Below are 20,451 nucleotides of genomic sequence, written 5' to 3'. Positions count from 1 at the left end.
AGTAGCTATAGAAACAGAACACCAGCCGCTCTTTGATTCTTGATAGCAGATAATGAGACTCTATTACAATTGAAAACCCTCTGGGGAAGCTTTTAATCCAATATCTAAGGGCTGAGATTTCAGGGTGATATAAAATATCCCTTTTATGAGAACCAGGTGAGACAGTTCTCACTAAGCCAAACCATACAGCTGCAGCGGGGATTGAAATTGGGCCTTCTCTAGCTGCAAATTTGACTTGCACTTTTCTCTCTGACATGTTAGCCATCAGTCCACCAGTTAGCCATCACAATTTTTATTATCCCAAGAATATAAGGAAATAAATTAATGTGGCTTAGAACTTTGTTCATTTATTTTTGGTGTTTTGTTATTGTTTTTAAAAAGTTTTTAATTGTTTTAAATGAGTATCCAAGGTCACTTCCAATTCTGTTATTCCAGTCTATTCCCTATTCTATTCTATTCTATTCTATTCTATCCTATCCTATCCTATCCTAGTCTAGTCTATTCTATTCTATATTCTATTCTATTTCCTATTCTATTCATCGATTGAGATGGGTAAGTGTAGAAATTCAATGAATAAATAATTGTCTGTCTGTCTGCATTGCAGGCTGAGGAATTCTGGAAGTTGAAGTCCACCTATCTTACAATTTGCCCAGGTTAAGAAACATTGGCTTATGCTATTCTGTCTGCATTGCAGGCTGAGGAATTCTGGGAGTTGAAGTCCACCTATTTTACAATTTGCCCAGGTTAAGAAACATTGGCTTATGCTATGGAGTGGCTCCATTGATTACTATGGATGACAGTTGCCTACCTCAGCTACGAATTTTGTTGGATGGTTTTTAGTGTTCTTAAATTATTGAATTGTTTTGTTGTTCTTATATTATTTTTTAATTCTTTGTGAGCTGCCCGGAGTCATATATTTGAGATGCGTGGACTATGTAAATGAGAAAAATAATGAATGAATAATAAATAAGTAAAGAATAATAAATAAGTTGTATGAGCATAGCTAATGGCTGAAAAAAGCTATTCCAAGTACAGTTGCCTTCTGCAATTGACTGATGGCGAATTTGTCAATGCCACTGGTATTCAAGTGATGCTCCAGTTGTTTTGGGATTACACACAAGGCACCTATTGGTACTACTCTTGCTTGCCTTCGCCATAGTCATTCTATTTCTATTTGTAGGGCTTTGTATTTTATTATCTTCTACAGTTCTTCTCTTCTATTTTGCTGTCTCCAGGCACTGCCATGTCCACTATTTTTGTCTTTCTTATCGACAACTAAGTCTGGATAGTGACTGTGGCTGTGCCTGGAGACAGAAGAATCATCATCATCACCCTTTTATTCATTAAACATGAAACTCAGTCAACTGAACATTTAAAAATATTTCACAAATATTATTAACTGGCACTGATGGTTGATACAGATTGCTGCCAGGATCCTAGGTGGTGGTATTATTATTATTATTATATGGTTAATCTTTGGTGAGATTCAAAGCCTTTGGGGCTGGTAGCTCAACAGCTCGAGTCCTAACCAAGAACCTAGGAACTGTTAAGGTAACGTCGGAGGATATAAGTTGTTCCAAGTAGGGTGGTTTTTTGTAGAATCAGTATGTTCAAGTCAGATAAATTTAGAATTTCCAAATAGCGAGGTAGCCTTTTAGGTATTGCTCCAAAGACTCCACTTACAATCGGGACAACACTCGATTTCTTTTTCCACAGTCGCTCAACTTCAATTTGCAAGTCCCGGTACTTTGTGATTTTTTTCTTGATGTTTATCTTCAATTCGTGCATCTCCAGGTATTGCAATGTCAATGAACCATACTTGTTTATTTTCACAAATTCCAGTGGATCATTTGTGCTACTGAATTGTGCCGCAATTTATAATCAGTCTGCGCGATTTTTTTTACAGCAGCTGAGTATGTGATCAACAGTTTCATCAACTTCTTTGCACAGTCTGCATTTGGCATCATCAGAGGATTTTTCGATTTTGGCCTTAATGTCATTTGTGCAGATTATTATTTTATTATTAATTATTTTATTATTATTGTGCAGGTTATTATTATTATTATTATACAATTGTATCACAGCGGCCAGTTGTTTCGCCGGATTTGGCATTGGTTACTAGTCGGGCCCCACCCAGGGGCCTAGGACGTCGTAACGTATTTTCGCAATATGCGCAATATTATTATTATTATTATTATTATTATTATTATTATTATTATTATTACATGGGTTTAGGGTACGTATTGCATTATGTGTTGGAAACGAAGCCATAGACTTCACAAGTTGTTTGTGTAGGTGATGACATCAACTCATCATTTAGCTTAATTTGGGAGGGGTGGGACAGCATCATTTGTAATGTCTGAATCTAGATGCAGGTTCTCTGTGTTTTGTGAACTCAACCTGCATGTTGTTAAGTATGTTTGCATCGCACAGTCAGCAAGGAACTTTGCATAAAAATGGCTTACAGGTTCTCCGCGAGGCCCAGCGCTCCCAGCAGCTCCGTTTGGTCCTGGTGGACCCTGGAAAAAGAAAAGAAGAGAATTTTCTAGAAGACATCAATGACACCCAAGGAAGACCTATCGTGTCCTTTAGCAAGGCAGTGCATACAGATAGTCCTTGACTTACGACCGCAATTGAGCCCAAAATTTATGTTACTAAGCCAGACATAAGTGAATCATTGCCCCATTTTATGACCTTTCCTGCCACAGTTGTTAAGTGAATCAGTTCAATTGTTCAGTTGTTAAGTGAATCTGGCTTCCCCATTGACTTCCTAGGCAGGAAACCCTATACCGTTTCAGACAAATGGCTATCCAACATCTTAAAAACTTCCAGTGTTGGGGCATTCACACCTTCTGGAGGGAAACTGTTCCACTGATTAATTGTTCTAACTGTCAGGAAATTTATCCTGAGTTCTAAGTTGCTTCTCTCCTTGATTAGTTTCCACCCATTGCTTCTTGTTCTGCCCTCAGGTGCTTTGGAGAATAGTTTGACTCCCTCTTCTTTGTGGCAGGACCTGAGATATTGGAAGACTGCTATCATGTCTCCCCTAGTCCTTCTTTTCATTAAACTAGACATACCCAGTTCCTGCAACTGTTCCTCATATGTTTTAGCCTCCAGTCCCATAATCATCTTTGTTGCTCTTCTCTGCACTCTTTCTAGAGTCTCCACATCTTTTTTACATCGTGGTGACCAAAACTGAATGCAGAATTCCAAGTGTGGCCTTACCAAGGCCTTATAAAGTGCTATTAACACTTCACGTGATCTTGATTCTATCCCTCTGTTTATGCAGCCTAGAACTGTGTTGGCTTTTTTGGCAGCTGCTGCACACGGCTGGCTCCTATTTAAATGGTTGTCCACTAGGACTCCAAGATCCCTCTCACAGTTACTACTATTGAGCAAGGTACCACCTATACTGTACCTGTGCATTTCGTTTTTCTTGCCTAAATGTATCGTGTGACCATGGGGATGCTGCAATGGTTTTAAGTGTGGAAAACAGTCATGTCACTTATTTTCAGTGCTGTTGTAACTTTGAACCAGTGGTGGGTTCTTACCAGTTCGGCCCAATTCAGCCGAACGAGTAGTCATTTGGCAGCCTGGGTTGCTGGAACCGGCAGTGACCCAGATCTGCCACCCCCCCACACACAGGTACTCCCGGTGGCGCCATGGTCGCTGCTGTCTTGCTTTTGGTTTCTGCGCATATGCAGAACATTTTTTTAATTGAACTGCACATGTGTGCACAGCGCGTATCCAGTGCGAAGGTTGCCCATGAGCGAACCTACAGCAGTGCCTGTTGGAACCCACCCCTGCTTTGAACAGTCACTAAATGAACTGTTGTAAGTCAAGGTCTATGAGTACTGGTTATAAATTGAGGACTGGCTGTAAACCAGAGCAGTTGCAGAGTGAAATTATTTCTCAACCTTCATTTGGATCTACACGAACAATGGCAAACTGCCTGCTTTGCTTATCCATAAAGCAAGTCACTTGATAGATATATAACCAGTGGTGGCATTCAAATAATTTAAGAACCGGTTCTCCGCCCTAATGATTTCTTCCAACAATCAGTTCACCAAACTGCTCAGAAACTTAACAACTGGTTCTCTCGAAGTGGTGCGAACTGGCTGAATCCCACCACTGTATATAACACACACCACTTTAAAGAACAACAACTACAACACACAATGAAAGTGGGAATGACACTTACTGCATCACCCTTTGGACCTCGAAATCCTTGGTGGCCTCTGTCACCACGGGACCCCTGAAATGGTTAAATAATAATCCATTACACATCACCTCTTTCCCAAGTACCAGCCGATCTCTTGATTTACTCCAAAGTAAAATAATATTTGTCCATCCGAGAGCACTGCAGCTTACTCAATGCCCTCCCACTCAAAACAACATAGATGGGGGGAAAAAGTTGTGTGTCTGCATCGTCTTCGCTGGAGGAGGTTCCAAGATAAGAGAATATTTGTAGCTCAGGATTGGAAAGAGAGGCTCTTGATGCTCTCTGACCTCGGTTCTTTTCTTGCGGACGTTTCATTACCAGACTAGATAGCATTATCAGTGCCGGTGAGTGTTGGGTTTGCTCCTCGTTTATGGTGGATTGCCCTGCCAGTGTTGGTGGGGATCTCTATGGAGAGTCTCAATCATCCAGGTTGTCAGCTTCTGCGTTGCTGTCGCTTCAGCTGCCATGAAACGGGGAGGGAGGGCATGGTATTTGGGAGGGGTTACTCATTGTGCTGGAGGAATGTTCTGGAGTTCACCGACTGTTGGGACTGCGCACGCGTGGGTGTTTCCCGCCTGGACTAACGGCACCGACATTCCATCTTCGTGATGCCTTTTGAAGTTATCTCACACCTGACACTTGAAAGACTTATGATTGGGCTGGGACTGTGATGCCAAGAGGTGGGGAATGGGCTATTCTATATATCAACTGCTTTCGCGCCTAATTAACCAGACTTCGCTATGCATTGACTTTAACCATTTTTAATTAGTAAAAGTACATTTGATTTCTACGAATGGAGTCTCATGGTCTTTCTTTCCTAATTAATAAATGGAGAGGATCTGACACAGGTCATAGTTGTCCCAAAGGTGCTTTTCAAAAGAAAACTGGACTTTCTGGTTTTTCTCTGAAGACCTTTCGCTTCTCATCCAAGAAGCTTCTTCAGCTCTGATTAAGTGGTGGAGAATGGAAAGCACTACTCAGGTGACCTGAAGACTGGATGAATCCCCAGGTGGCCTTAACAACTCGCTAAAAGAATGCAAATGACCAGCTGTCTGCAAGGAGTATAAATCCTTTCATTCCCACCATCCAGTCAGAGCTGAAGAAGCTTCTTGGATGAGAAGAGAAACATCTTCAAAAGAAAAAACATCAGAAAGTCCAGTTGCCTCTTTAAAAAAGCACCTTTGGGATTTGCAGGAGGAGGTTTCAAAAGAAGATAATATCTGTAGCTCAGGATGGAAAAGAGAGGCCCTGGGTGTTCTCTGGGCTTGGTTGTTTTCTTGCAGACGTTTTATTATAGAGCCGAGGTGGCGCAGTGGGTAGAGTGCAGTACTGCAGGCCACTTCAGCTGACTGTTATCTGCAGTTCGGCGGTTCAAATCTCACCGGCTCAAGGTTGACTCAGCCTTCCATCCTTCCGAGGTGGGTAAAATGAGGACCCAGATTGTTGGGGGTGATATGCTGACTCTGTAAACCGCTTAGAGAGGGCTGAAAGCCCTATGAAGCGGTATATAAGTCTAACTGCTATTGCTATTGCTATGATTACCTGACTGGGTAACATCATCAATGCAGGTGGGTGTGCAGTTTGCTCCTTGTTTATATATGGTGGATTGCCCTGCCAGTGTTGGTGGGAATGTCTATGGGGATTCTCAATAATCCATGTCATGGTTGTCTCAAAGGTATTTATATTAAAACATAAATATGTATGTTTTCAAAAGGCAACTGAACTTTTTGTGAGTTTTTTCTTCTTCTTCTTGAAAACATTTCACTTCTCATCCAAGAAGCCAGAACTGAAAAAGCTTCTTGGATGAGAATCTCATTGGCCCTTTCTGATTTACAACAGCTTCCGGAAATCATTTTAACTGGTAGCACTGGAGCTAAATTTGGTGCTTGCTGAATGTCAGTCTTGTGCTCCCTTACAGCTTAAACAGACTAAAAGACTTGGAGGTCTTCTAGTCCAACCCCCTGCTCAGGCAGGAGACCCTATACCATTCCACACAAGCGACTGTCCAATCTCTTCTTAAAAACCTTCAGTGGCTGGAGCACCCACAACTTCTGGAGGCAAGTTGTTCCACTGATTAATTTTTTCCGCCAGGAAATTCCTCCTTAGGTCTAGGTTGCTTCTCTCCTTGATTAGTTTCCATCCGTTGCTTTTTCTCCTGCCCTCAGGTGCTCTGGAGAATAGGTTGACCTCCTCTTCTTTGGGGGAGCCCCTCAAACATTGGAGCACTGCAATCATGTTATATCTTAGATATAATGTGGGGTCTTGGTGTGTGTGGGGGAATGCAATATAAAAAGAAAACCTACTGCTTTCCCTGGAGGCCCTGGGATTCCAGGCTGCCCTCTGAATCCGATGTCTCCCTGAAATCAAGAAAACAGGACAATATAATCTTTGCCCAACGGGGGGGGGGGGGGGGAGAAAAAACTTACCGTATTTTTCAGAGTATAAGAGGCACCTTTTTCCCTCAAAAAAGAGGCTGAAAATCTGGGTGCGTCTTATACATCGAATACAGCATTTTTGCTTCCTGAAGCCCCGCCCCCTTCACTAAAATGGTCGTGCATACCCTTATGGAGGCTTTCAGAGAGGTCCTGGGGGCTGGGGAGGGCAGAAATGAGCAAAAGACCGACTGTTTTGGGGAGGTTTGCAGAGTGCAAAAAAATGTTTTCCCTCTTTAACTGATTGATGAGAATTACATTGATCAAGTGCTGTGCCAGCAGAAACAAAGTCTTAGGTGCTGCAGATTGTCAGCGATTTCCTTCTCCAGCACATGGATAAATACACCTGGAAACACCCACCTACTCTTTCTCTCTCCCTACCTACCTACTGTATTTCTCTCTATCCCTCGATCTACTTACCTACTTTTTTTTAAAAAAAATTGACTCTTCAAAACCTTGGTGCATCTTATACTCCGAAAAATACGGTAACAAAACAACAAAGGACAGAAAAAGACTCGGAGAGATATTTCGTGTCATTCCCGTGTAAGAGGCATCCTCCTCACAAATCAGCAAGGTCGTTATATGACTAAATTTCTGAGGGCATTAACTTTTAGCATGTTGTAAGTAACCCTCTGCCCACAGCAGTTCTGGAGGTTTGTTATAAAAAAAAAGTTCCATATGAAATGAGATTGTGACCTTGTGGACAAGGAACCATTGAAACTCCGTTTTCTGCTATGACGGCTTCCTGCCAGCGAAAACGGAGCCATGCGTGGCCCTCCTGATCTCCATTTTCACTAGCAGAGGCACCGCGGGCTAGTCCGTTGTTTCCAGGGGGGCCCCACGGGCCAGATCTAAGCACCCCACAGGCCAGATCCGGCCCCCAGGCCTTGAGATTGACACCTCTGCTCTATGGGGACTCACGGATTCCTAACCCCTTACCTGGTTAAAATATCCTGGAAACTCTGATCATTTTTATATAAAACTACTACTGTCGGATCAGTGTGATTCAATTTCTCTGAACAGAGTTAGGTTTTGTTACACTGTTTGTAAAATTAGGTTTGAGGCAGGACATAAAGTGAGACAAGACATAAAATGAGGCAGGGCAGAAAGAAGGAATAAAAACTGGCTTTTAAAATGTGTAGAAGAACAGGAAATTTAAATGGCAAACCGCAAGTTCACACCTGCCTCATGTTCAACTAAAGTTCAGCTAAGTGACTGCTGGAAACTTAAGATGCTTTTTGCAAGGAGCCTGTGACCTCGATCTACGAAAGACCGGGGGGGGGGGGGAGATATTTAGCTTCTTTAGCATAGTAACATGAGCTATGAACCAATCAACGCTAATATGTTACATTTCCGTGTTTTGCTACTTTTGAAGAATATATAAGCACTCGCTTCTCCATTAGATGATGTTCAGATGTTTGCTTCGGCTATAATGCTCTGAACCTTTGCGCAAATAAATACGACTTCTTTTGGTTCCGAGGTCTGAGTCCCTTAATTTTCTGCAACAGGTTGACTTTGGTCACCTATTGATTCTGCCATCGATTGCAATTTATTCCTATGCCTCGTTCTATTCGGTTCTGGTCAGTTTTGTTTTATTTAAGTTTTAATTTTTTGTACTGTTCCGTGACTGTAATGAAGATTGAAATTGAAATTATAAGAAGCCAATACTATTATTATCACTATCAGGGGTGAAATGCTACCGGTTCAGACTGCTTCACCGAAACCGGTAGTAAAAAATGCTATCGGTTCTCCTGATCAGGTCGTAAAAAAAATGGTATTTCCGACAATCAATTGTGTGATGCACGATTTATATTAGCTAGAAAGCAGGACTTCCTGTTTTCTAACTAATCTAAATTGTGTGGCACAGCGGATCCCCCCTCCCGTTCTATTTACCTTTGCGGGCGCGCTTGGTAGCAGGCTCCGTCCACCCGCCCGGACGTCATCACATCCATTTTTGACACTCTGCACCAGTGATGGGTTGCAGGCGGTACGCCCTGATATGGGCATACCGGAGCCAGCCCGGAGCACTGGATACCGTTCCGGTACGGTGCTCCGGAGGGCCCACCCACCCACCCGAGCTCCTTACCTGTGTTTTAAAGCTTCTGCGCTGCCGCACATGCACATGGTGCGTACAGCCCCTGCGCGATGCTCCGGGGAGCAGCTGGAGCATCACAGAGGCGCTAAGACGCATGTGCGTGCGGTTCCACCACAAAACTGCGGTAGACAAAACCGCGGACGACAAAATCGCGGTCGACGAAAGCGTATATGTGACGTCATCACAGCGCGACGAAAAAGATCGAAAAATGTAAAAATAAAGCGAAAACCTTACCCTAACCCCCCCAAACCTAACCCTAAACCTAACCCTAAACCTAACCCTTAACCTAACCCTAAACCTAACCCTAAACCTAACCCTTAACCTAACGAAAAACCTAACGCTAACCCTTAACCTAACGCTAAACGTAACGCTAATGCTCTAGACCTAACCCTAACCCTTAACCTAACCCTAACCCTAACCCTAAACCTAACCCTTACCTTTATGTGAATCGGCTTGCTGTAATTTAATTTTTATTTCAATTTTTCGATCTTTTTCGTCGCGGTGTGATGACGTCACATACGCGCTTTCGTCGACCGCGATTTGTGGAACGCGGTTTTGACGGGTCACGGTGCGTGCTGCACGCATGAGGACGCCGCCGGACCCATTCCAGCCGTACCAGTTGGGACGGGATTTGAAACCCACCACTGCACTGTAAATTTCACCTCTGATTACTATCCACATAATGCTGATGGAAGAACAACTAGACACAAGGATGCCCCAGATCTTTAGTTAGGTTAGTGGTCAAATTGTGGGCCAAACTTGAAAACTTTCCTGCTTCTGTCCCGGTAACCAAATATCTTTTGTAAGCAAGCTTGATCAAGAAAACGCAGAGCGATTAAGGATGGTGTCCAACTTACCCTATCGCCAATAAGACCGATTGGTCCAACATCTCCGCTTAATCCTCGGGGACCCTGAAAATGAGGATCAATTCAAGGCAAAGCATGGCTGATGTATTAATTTACGAGACTTTGATGCTGCTTTTATTACTTCAAAAGCAATACATTTTTTTTTAATACAAAAATCCAGCTAGTTCTACCTGCAATCCGATGTTACCAGGAGGCCCTGCTGGGCCTGGCAATCCTCGCGAACCCTGAGAAAAATAATAGTAAAAAGAGTTTTAAGACGAGAGTCGGTCAAGAGTCCTCCAAAAAGAAGCTCCCTTCAGAAGCTGTGGGTGCCCCATCACTGGAGGCTTTCTAGAAGATCCTGGGCAGCCTCTTGTCAGAAATGGTACAAGGTCTCTGGCTTGAGCCGGGGGTTGGTCTAGATCAGGGATCACCAACCTTTCAGACCTCAGGGACCATTACATTCATCATTTTAAATCCCGCGGACCACTAATATGATCTGCCTAATGACCAGTTGGGTGGGCGTAGCCAACTTGATGTCACTCATGTTGAGGGGCACCTCGCCTACTTGCTCCTCCCCTCCCAGCCACTCCTCGCCTGCCCACCCAGACTCCTTAGGGTCCCAACAGGAAGCAGTTGCTGGAGCTAAGCAGCCAGCACAAGGAAGAGTTGACAAAACAGCTCAGTTCAGATTGGATCTGACCGAGAAGGAGATTCAGCAGAAGCACCTCACTGAGGATTACGAGCATAGGCTTTCCAAGAAGAGGGAAGTACAAGGCCAGGCGCTGGCACCTGGAGGCTCAGTGGGTTGAGATGGTCAATCAGTTCCAGGCCATGATGTAGTCCCACTGGAACGAGGCCCTCCGGTTCTTTGCCACCAGCGGCACTTCCCTCCAGCCTTCGCCCAAAGCCCCATACCAGGAGGCTGAAGCAGACTCCATGTCAGAATTTCTGCCCTCCCTCCAACCCACACAAAAAGACCCCAAAGGGGGAGACTCTCTGCAGCAACACAAGCATTCATTGCATGTATCTGGCCCAGGGGCCGTAGTTTGAGGACCCCTAATTTAGTGCAATTTAAAAAATGCAAATAATTTTTTCTGTGCACCACCAAACTTTTATCATGGACCACCGGTTGGTGACCGCTGTTCTAGATGACCTCCAAGGTGCCTTCCAAAATCTCACTTTTCGTAGGAAATGCTTTTAGGGACAGAAGCAGTTCTCCTGCGCTCAGGCACCTCATTTCTTGGCGAGGCCAAATGTAGGTAGGACAATTCACAGACCTTTCCATCGGAAAAAAACCCTACAAGCAGGGCCGGATTTTCCTATAGGCTAACTAGGCTTCAGCCTAGGGCCTCAAGATCAAGAGGGGCCTACATTCAAATTGTTAGCGAAATTAAAATTACACTATTCTAAAAACAGTGAACACTAAAACACTGAACCGAAAATAAGGAGAAATTCTACGCATATGACTAATAAACAAACATAAAAATGTATTGGTTAAGATCGTTCCAGCGCTGCGGCAGTTGGGGAGCCTGCCCACTTTCCCGGCACCAGTGGTCGGGCGAGTGGCGTGGTCGCTCCCAGTAGCCGCCCCGTCGACGCGGAGCCCACCAGCGGCCAGGCAGGTGGGGGCGAGGGGGCCGAGCCGGGCAGCGGAGCGCAGCAGGGGAGGCGGCTGGCCTCGCTGCCTTTGCCGCAGAGCAGAGCCGCCCTCCGTCGGGAGGCCAGCTATATATATTGATATATATTGATATATATCACAGTAATGATGTATTTTATTGTCTCTCATGTAATTTACAAACTTAAAAATGGGAGGTGAAAGGGCCTCATAAGTGGAATAGCCCTAGGGCCTCTTTTCATCTAAATCCGGCCCTGCCTACAAGGCAACAAAGATCCTTACCTTCTCCCCATCTTTGCCTACTTGCCCAACCTCTCCTTTCTCACCGGTGTGCCCCTAAGGAAGAAAAGCAAAAGGAATCAGAATCCCATTTCTAAAGCTCTGAAACTGTTCAGAACCCCCTCCCCAAAAAAGGTTATTACCTTGTTTTCCTGAAAGTAAGACCTCCCCGGATAATAAGCCCAATCGGGCTTTTGAGCGCATGTGCTAATATAAACCCTCCCCTGAAAATAAGCCCCCCTAAAATATTGCGACACAGCAGCAGCCATGAGGTGACCACGCTCGCCTCCTCCTGCACCTCAAAAATAATAAGACCTCCCCAAAAATAAGGCCAAGCGCTTATTTCGGGGCTCAAAAGAAAATAAGACCCTGTCTTATTTTCGGGGAAACACGGCATTATGTCTACAGAATTGCCGAAGAAGGAATTTCCTTTCTATTTCCGATGTGAATGTTGAGAACTAGAAGATTGAAAAGGCGGCAAATGCCTTCAGCCTTTATGGCCATTGTGAATTATTTAGATCAGCCTTACAGGTAGGCCTCGATTTACAACCACAATTGGGGCCAGAATTTCTGTGGCTAAGCAAGGCAGTTGTTAAGTGATTCATACTTGTAAGTTCTAGGATTCTGCTACTTCTAGAGTTTCATCTCTCTAGCTCATCCTTTTGCTGCTGATAGAGGCCATTTCGATGCTTCCAGATAGTTCACGGGCAGGAAGAAACAAATCACAGTGTGAGAACTTCCACCTTATGCCTGCACTCTCATATCGTTTGGCGCCAATCCGCCATGAACGGGGGGGGGGGAATGCTTGGGGGAAAGTGAAAGTAATAGAAATGAGTGTGCCTTTCAGAGAAAGCACTTCAAGGTCGTTTACCTGGGAGAAGAATACAGCTGCAAAACAGTCTACAAATCATCAAACTTGATTTAATTGAGGGCCACATCAAGATTGTGTTTGGCCACGGGAGGCTGGGGTGGGCATTGCCAGCTCAACATCACTCGTGTCAGGGGGCGCCTGTGGTGGCCTAAGCACCCTGCCAGCGAAAATGGGCTCCCGAGCTCCGTTTTCGGCTGTGACGGCCTCATGCTACCCGCTGCCAGGGAAAACCGGAGCTTGCGAGGGCCGCCCGGGGCCCCCCCGAGCTCCAGTTTTGCTGGCAGAGCTACCACGGGCCAGTTTACTGTTTCCAGGGCAGCCCCGTGGGCCATATCTAAGCACCGTGCGGGCCGGATCTGGCCCCCAGGCTTTGAATTTGACATCCCTGAGTCTACACTCAGCATGTCCGCTTCAAAACCGTTTTCGTTGAAATTGATTGGACGATGGGGAAGACCAGCAGTGGGATATGACCGGGAGGCAGGGGACGGAGGAAATTATACTGAGAGTTCTGGCGTGCGAACTTCAGTTCTGGCTTTGCTTTACTGTATTCCACTTGACCTCCAGTAAACTATACCTTTCTCAACAAACGGAGTTAAGGATCGCTATTGCTTAAAGGTTCAAGCAGAGGCAGGACTGCAGGGGTGGGTTTCTCGCCCCGTTCCAACCGGATCGGTTGGAACGATGCCGGCGGCGTCCTCGCGCACGCACGCAGCGCGCGCATGCGTGCTAGCGTCTGCGTGATGCTCCAGCTGCTCCTGGAGGATCGCGCAGGCACTGTATGCGTTCTGCGCATGCGTGGAAAGCGCAGAATTTGTAAAAAACGGGTAAGGAGCGGGCGCGGGTGTGCGGGTGCGCACGGGCGCGGGGGTGGGGGCGTCGCCGTTCCCGGAAGTTACTTACTTCCGGGTTCGGCGACCAACCGGATCGCAGGGACCGGTGCGAACCGGTCGAAACCCACCCCTGCAGGACTGATACACAGACTTCTCCTAATGACCCACTAACGTATGATAAAGATTTCCCAGACAGAGAATATATCTCAGGGAGTCCTCAGTTCAATTAAAAAGTATTCCGTACCTTGAATCCTGGTATTCCCGGAGGTCCTGGAAGGCCAGGTGGACAAAGCGATGGACACTGTATTCCAAACAAAACCAGAAATTAATACTAGAGTTATAAAATAATTCACAAAATGGGCCCTTTTTATCAGTAGATAGTGCTCACTCACTGATCTCAATTGGGACTGGCAGCTCCATTGCTTAACAACGCCATAATTGATTTTCATGTTCTAGCTGGTGTTCCTACTCAGTCAAGCTTCCTAAAACAGCTCACTTAGTCCTGAGTATCTTGGGCTCTGCAGCACTAATGGTCAGCTTTCATTCATGTGTCCACAACCCTGTGAGGTGACACTTCATTGTGATTTCCCCTTGTGTCACAGTAGCTGGCTATGCCCTGGTGGCTTTGTATGGGATCCCAAGCTAAGTAGGGTCCAGCCAGATTAGTATTTGGATGGGTTATTTCTTCAATTGTTTCATTCCAGATTGGAGAACTGAAGGCATATTTATTTGATTATTTATATCCCACCTTTATTACATTGGGGAAAAAACCCTCAAAGCAATGAACATATCTAACAAACTTTCCTCCCACTATTTTCCCCACAACAACCCTGTGAGGTGGGTTGGACTAAGAGAGAATGACTGGCCTAAGATTACCCAGCAGCTTTCATGCCTAAGGCGGGACTAGAACTCACAGTCTCCTGGTGATTGGCCCAAAGTCACCCAGTTGGCTTTCATGCCTAAGGTGGGACTAGAACTCACAGTCTCCTGGTGATTGGCCCAAAGTCACCCAGTTGGCTTTCATGCCTAAGGTGGGACTAGAACTCAGTCTCCTGGTGATTGGCCCAAAGTCACCCACCCAGCTTTCGTATCTAAGGCGGGACTAGAACTTACAGTCTCCTGGTGATTGGCCCAAAGTCACCCAGTTGGCTTTCATGCCTAAGGTGGGACTAGAACTCACAGTCTCCTGTTGATTGGCCCAAAGTCGCCCACCCAGCTTTCGTATCTAAGGCGGGACTAGAACTTACAGTCTCCTGGTGATTGGCCCAAAGTCACCCAGTTGGCTTTCATGCCTAAGGTGGGACTAGAACTCACAGTCTCCTGTTGATTGGCCCAAAGTCGCCCACCCAGCTTTCGTATCTAAGGCGGGACTAGAACTCACAGTCTCCTAGTGATTGGCCCAAAGTCACTCAGCTGCCTTTCATGCCTAAGGTGAGACTAGAACTCACAGTTTCCTGGTGAGAACCAAGGATCATATATAATACACCCTGAGCTACAAATATTCTCTTCTGTTGATAGGGTACAATTTTGCATCACTGTAAAGGAGATTAATTTCAAGAGACTTTGCCTAATGCCTACATTAGTGTTCCTCAACCTTGGCAACATGAAGACGCATGGACTTCAACTCCCAAAAGTCTCCAGTCCAGTGGTGGGTTGCTCCCGGTTCGGTCCAAATCGGGTGACCTGGTAGTGGGGCCGGCGGGAGGCTCCACTCACCTGCTCAGACGCTTCTGCGCATACGCAGAAGCATTGCGCACACAAGCGTGCATGAGTGAACCAGTGGTAAACAAAATTGAAACCCACCACTGTAAGGATAGAGGAAAGGTTACGAAAGGACATGCGCAGCACACTGCCATGACCTTAGTAGCTGGTTGCCTCAGATGTCTATGATCTCACCTAATACCTGGGTACTTGAGAGACCGCCTGCTGCCAATTACCTCCCAAAGACCCGTTAGATCTCACAGGGTCGGCCTCCTCCGGGTTCTGTCCACCAGCCAATGCCATCTGGCTACTACCCGGGGGAGGGCCTTCTCTGTAGCAGCTCCAGCCCTTTGGAATGAACTCCCCGCGGAGATCCGGACCCTCACCTCTCTCCAGGCCTTCCGGAAAGCCGTCAAAACCTGGCTGTGCCGGCAGGCCTGGGGTTGATGAGTTCCCCTCCCCTCTCGACTGGTATGGCTGTGTGATTTTCATGTATTTTAATTATGTGTATTGTGTTTATGTTCCCTTTCCCCCCTGAGTTGTTCGCCGCCCTGAGTTGTTCGCCGCCCTGAGTCCCTCCTGGAGAAGGGCGGCATACAAATAAACCAAATACAATACAATACAATAATTAGCTTCACCAGGCAGTACCAGGAACCATCTAGAGACTCTATCCTGGGTGGGATGTCCTTAGAGATTGACAAGGAGGATACGCCAATTACAATGCTGTTGTTATATGCCCTTTGCTTTGCTTGTAAAAACTTTATAAAAAGAAAAGAATAAACCCTGCGAAGGCAGGGAGACATTTTGGATGAACCCTGCCATAATTTATTCCTGAGTCCTTCACACCAATGCCCTAGTCTGGGACTTCTGGAAGTCTATGCCTCTTTAAGTTGCCAAGATGCAGAAACACTGGTCTACATAAATAAATAAACTCGATGTTTGCATATGCCAACTCAATATGATCTCAACACAGAAACCTGAAAAGTGGGAAAATGCACACCTGAAGATCTCTAGTTTGGTCAAACACTCCAGGGAGGCCCTGCAACAAGGAAAATGCAGCACGTTACATATGGAGCATAGCTTACAGACACCCAGCATTGTTAAAGCACATGTAGCATGCTTAACCTGGATCCAGGAAAACGCCAACAGGAGCCTTGTCACAATGCCAAACTTGGTTAAATTTGTTTTCTTGCTTTTTGAGTAAGTTGCCTAAACCCAACCAATCTGCTTACCCGATGGTTTGATATGCAGATAGTCCTCGACCTACGACCACATTTTTGTTGCTTGGTGAAATTTTTATTCAATGAGTTTTACCCCCATTTTACGACCCCTCTTGCCACTATTGTTAAGTGAATCACTGCAATGGATAAGTTAGTAACACAGTTGCTAAGTGAATCCAGCTTCCCCATCAACTTTGTTTGCCAGAAGATGGCGAAAAGCGATCACATGACCTGCAACTGTCATAAATATGACCCCATTGCCATGTCCCTGGAATCAGCAGGATATGCCCTTCTCTATCACTGTCTTTACGGGACAGTTTAGTGAGTAGTTTAGAGAACTGGTAGCGAAATTTTGAGTAGTTAGGAGAACCAGTAGCAGAAATTTTGAGTAGTTAGGAGAACCAGTAGCAGAAATTTTGAGTAATTCAGAGAATCAGTAGCGAAAATTTTGAGTAGTTTAGAGAACTGTTAGCGGAAATTTTGAGTAGTTCAGAGAACCGGCAGCGGAAATTTTGAGTAGTTTGGAGAACCGGTAGTGGAAATTTTGAGTAGCTTAGAGAACTGGTAGCAGAAATTTTGAGTAGTTCAGAGAATCAGTAGCGGAAATTTTGAGTAGTTTGGAGAACCAGTAGTGGAAATTTTGAGTAGTTCAGAGAACCAGTAGCGGAAATTTTGAGTAGTTTAGAGAACCAGTAGTGGAAATCTTGAGTAGTTTAGAGAACTGGTAGCGAAATTTTGAGTAGTTTGGAGAACCAGTAGCAGACATTTTGAGTAGTTCGGAGAATCAGTAGCAGAAATTTTGAGTAGTTTAGAGAACTGGTAGCGGAAATTTTGAGTAGTTTGGAAAACTGGTAGCGAAATTTTGAGTAGTTTGAAGAACCAGTAGCAGACATTTTGAGTAGTTCGGAGAATCAGTAGCAGAAATTTTGAGTAGTTTAGAGAACTGGTAGCGGAAATTTTGAGTAGTTTGGAGAACTGGTAGCGGAAATTTTGAGTAGTTCAGAGAATCAGTAGCGGAAATTTTGAGTAGTTTAGAGAACTGGTAGCGGAAGTTTTGAGTAGTTTGGAGAACCGGTAGCAGAAATTTTGAGTAGTTCAGAGAATCAGTAGCGGGAATTTTGAGTAGTTTAGAGAACTGGTAGCGGAAGTTTTGAGTAGTACAGAGAATCAGTAGCGGAAATTTTGAGTAGTTTAGAGAACTGTTAGCGGAAATTTTGAGTAGTTTGGAGAACCGGTAGCAGAAATTTTGAGTAGTTCAGAGAATCAGTAGCGGAAATATTGAGTAGTTTAGAGAACCGGTAGCGGAAATTTTGAGCAGTTTGGAGAACCGGTAGCGGAAATTTTGAGTAGTTCAGAGAACCGGCAAATGCCACCTCTGGCTGGCCCCAGAGTGGGGAGGGAATGGGATTTTGCAGTATTCTTCCCCGGCCACGCCCACCAAGCCACGCCCAAGCCACGCCTCACCCACCAAGCCACGCCCACAGAACCGGTCGTAAAAAAAAATTGAATTTCACTACTGGGACGGGGCCGTGAGCCATTCAGAACCAGGGCGTGGAAGCAGCCAGCAAGCACGTGTGCACATCCCCACTTGCGAGCAGTGGGCAAAGGCATGCCCTCAGGCTTCATTTGTGTGAGCGGTGGCCATGCATGCCCGCTGCTCGTGCAAAGGGAGCTGCGTACACAAGCTTGCCAGCTACTCGCGTGGAATCATCCCTCTCTCCATCCCCCCATCCCGCCGGTCGACAAATCCTGAAAGGTTGCGGAACTGAAACAAACTGATCTGAAACAAATGATAACTTACGGCTGGTCCCGGAGGTCCCTGTGACCCAGGAAACCCTGGGAGTCCAGATGGTCCCTAAATGGAAGGAGAAATAAAATCAGTTCGAAAGCAGACACGTTCAACTTAAATTATATTCAATAATTTATGGAAAGCATCTTTATATAGTTTACTGGCTGACAGAATGTCTCTATTTATATTTTATGTCTGAGCAAATTTGGCTTTCGCGCCTTCCGTATGGCTTAGTAGTAAGGTAGTCCTCCACTTATGACCATAATTGGCACTGGAAAAAAAATCATTATTAAGTGCTGTGGTTGTTAAATGAGAGGTTATATGGCCAGATCTGATTTTACAAACTCTTTAGCCATGGTCATTAAGCGAGACATCACATTGCAAAAGTACTTATAGACGGCTTCAGGGTGCTTTACAGCCCTCTCTAAGCGGTTTACAGAGTCAGCATCTTGCCCCCAACAATCTGGGTCCTCATTTTACTTGGAAGGATGGAAGGTTGAGTTAACCTGGAGCCTGGTGAGGATTGAACTGCTGGCAGCCGGCAGAATTAGCTTGCAATACTGCATTCTAACCATTCCACCCCCATGGCTCATGATTTATGACCTGATTTATGACTGCTAGAATCCCAGGTTTTGCAATCACGGGTGGGCCCTCCGGAGTACCATACTGGAACAGTATCTGGTACTCCCAGTAGGCACCGGTACGCCCGTACCGGGACATACTGGTCGTATCCCACCACTTGAGCATGGAGAAGAAAGAAGGAAAGCAGCCTTCTCCTTTCATCATGCCGGCTGCTCCATTTCCTGTTTCTCCATTGCAGCGCAGCGCTCAGGATCCACTTTAATAGCGGGAGATCAATAATTTAACAACTCGTTCGCCTGAACCGGTGCGAAGCGGCTGAATCCTATCACTAAGTTTATCCCATTATGAAATTCTACCCTGGATACATCAGAACAAGAAAAAGAGCGAAACTTACTGGTGAGCCTTTCTGTCCCCTTCCTCCCGGAAGCCCACTGGTGCCTGGAGGTCCCTGTTAAAAGAGAAAAGACAAATACCATATTTTTTGGACTATAAGATGCACCGGAGTATAAGACACACCATGATTTTGAAGAGGTATTTTTTTAAAAAAAAAGTTTTTGCACTCTGCAGGTCTCCCAAACCCTCTGCACACCTTGTTTTTTGAAAAAAAAAGGGGGGGGATGGGACATGCACAGCTTTGGGAGGCTTGTAGAGTGCTCCTGGGAGCTGGGGTGGGGGGAAACAAGCAAAAAACGGCCCGTTTTTTGAAAAAAAAGGCATGCAGAGATTTGGGAGGCTTGTAGAGTGCTCCTTGGGGCGGGGGGAGGGCAAAAACGTCTGTTTTTTGCTTATTTTTGCCCTCCCCAGCCCCCAGGAGCACTTTGCAAACCTCCCAAACCCTCTGCACATCCATTTTTGCAAAGGGAGCAGGGGTTTGGAGGCCAAAAATGCTGTATTCAGTGTATAAGATGCAGCCAGATTTTCACTCTCTTTTTTGGGGGGGGGGAGAAGGTGCGTCTTATACTCTGAAAAATACGGTAAATGTTATTGTTTATTCTTTTCTTTAAAAAAAAAAAGAGCCAAGGACTCCAAATTTCTATGCTCCGCCCCAAGTTCTTTCTCTGATCCCTCCGTCCCTTTAAAGACAGCCTAGAACGGCTTCAGGACTCAATTTAAAGGACCCCAATTCAATCCACATTTATTCTTATTCCTATTTTTTTTTTTAAAAAAAAGACTTACCGGTGGCCCTGATGGTCCTTTGCCCTGAAAAACGAAAAGGAAAATGCATAGTTAAATTGGCACAATTCTAGAAGAGCTGGTCATTTGGAAATATGCTCCTCCCACCCATTCCTCTTCCCTTACAGGCAGTCCTTACAATTATTCACTTAGAGACCGTTCAAAGTTACAACGGCACTGAAAAAAGTGACTTAGGACCAATTTTCACACTTATGACCTTTGCCGCAACCTGATGGTCACAAGATTAAAATTCAGATGCTTGGCAACCGGTTTATATTTATGAACCGGTTGCAGGGTCCTGGGGTCATGTGACCCCCCCCCTTTTGCAAACTCTGACAAGCAATGGGGAAGCCAGATTCACTTAACAACGTAACCTACCTCAACAACTGCACTGATTCAGTTAACAACTGTGGCAAGGAACGTATGTAAAATGGGGCAAAACTCACTTAACAACTGATATGCTTGGCAATGGAAACTTTGGATTCAGATGTGGTCATAACTCGAGGACTACCTGTATGTCAAAATAGACAACTGGATACAAACATTTCATATTCCCATAATATAAATATAGAGGGTTTTTTGGCAAAGGGATAGAAAAATGCATACATGGGAAACTGAAATGATTATGGGGCTACTTAGAGTTCAGAAAATCCTCCCTCCCACCTTTTAATTAACTTTTAACATTACGTTTTCATCATCCTTGCCTCTTTTTAATATTTATACCCTGTTTTTAATGTTTTAAAGATTTGATTAGTTGATAGAGCCAAAATACCTGTTTGAGTTTAGTGGAGAAC

At 45.1% G+C, this 20,451-nt stretch overlaps 1 protein-coding gene across 1 annotated transcript in view; it reads right to left on the bottom strand.

Moving 5' to 3' along the window:
- COL9A3 (collagen type IX alpha 3 chain) overlaps nt 1-20,154 on the bottom strand; it is a 53,193-nt gene extending 33,039 nt beyond the window's left edge. The window contains exons 1-12 of the mRNA XM_087720869.1: nt 20,134-20,154; nt 19,661-19,684; nt 18,879-18,932; nt 17,915-17,968; nt 15,894-15,932; nt 13,437-13,493; nt 11,495-11,548; nt 9,786-9,839; nt 9,607-9,660; nt 6,526-6,579; nt 4,202-4,255; nt 2,466-2,519 (exon numbers count right to left, since the gene is read on the bottom strand). Coding sequence (XP_087576995.1) covers nt 2,466-2,519; nt 4,202-4,255; nt 6,526-6,579; nt 9,607-9,660; nt 9,786-9,839; nt 11,495-11,548; nt 13,437-13,493; nt 15,894-15,932; nt 17,915-17,968; nt 18,879-18,932; nt 19,661-19,684; nt 20,134-20,154 — 573 coding nt within the window. The remainder of the gene's footprint in view (nt 1-2,465; nt 2,520-4,201; nt 4,256-6,525; nt 6,580-9,606; nt 9,661-9,785; nt 9,840-11,494; nt 11,549-13,436; nt 13,494-15,893; nt 15,933-17,914; nt 17,969-18,878; nt 18,933-19,660; nt 19,685-20,133) is intronic.
- Between the last annotated feature and the right edge of the window lie 297 nt (nt 20,155-20,451).

Source organism: Thamnophis sirtalis, unplaced genomic scaffold (genome assembly GCF_051295495.1).
Source record: "Thamnophis sirtalis isolate CommonGarterSnake01/CBP01778 unplaced genomic scaffold, rThaSir2_p1.2 scaffold_7, whole genome shotgun sequence".
NCBI lineage: Eukaryota > Metazoa > Chordata > Lepidosauria > Squamata > Natricidae > Thamnophis > Thamnophis sirtalis.
This window is presented reverse-complemented; position numbering and strand designations above follow the sequence as displayed.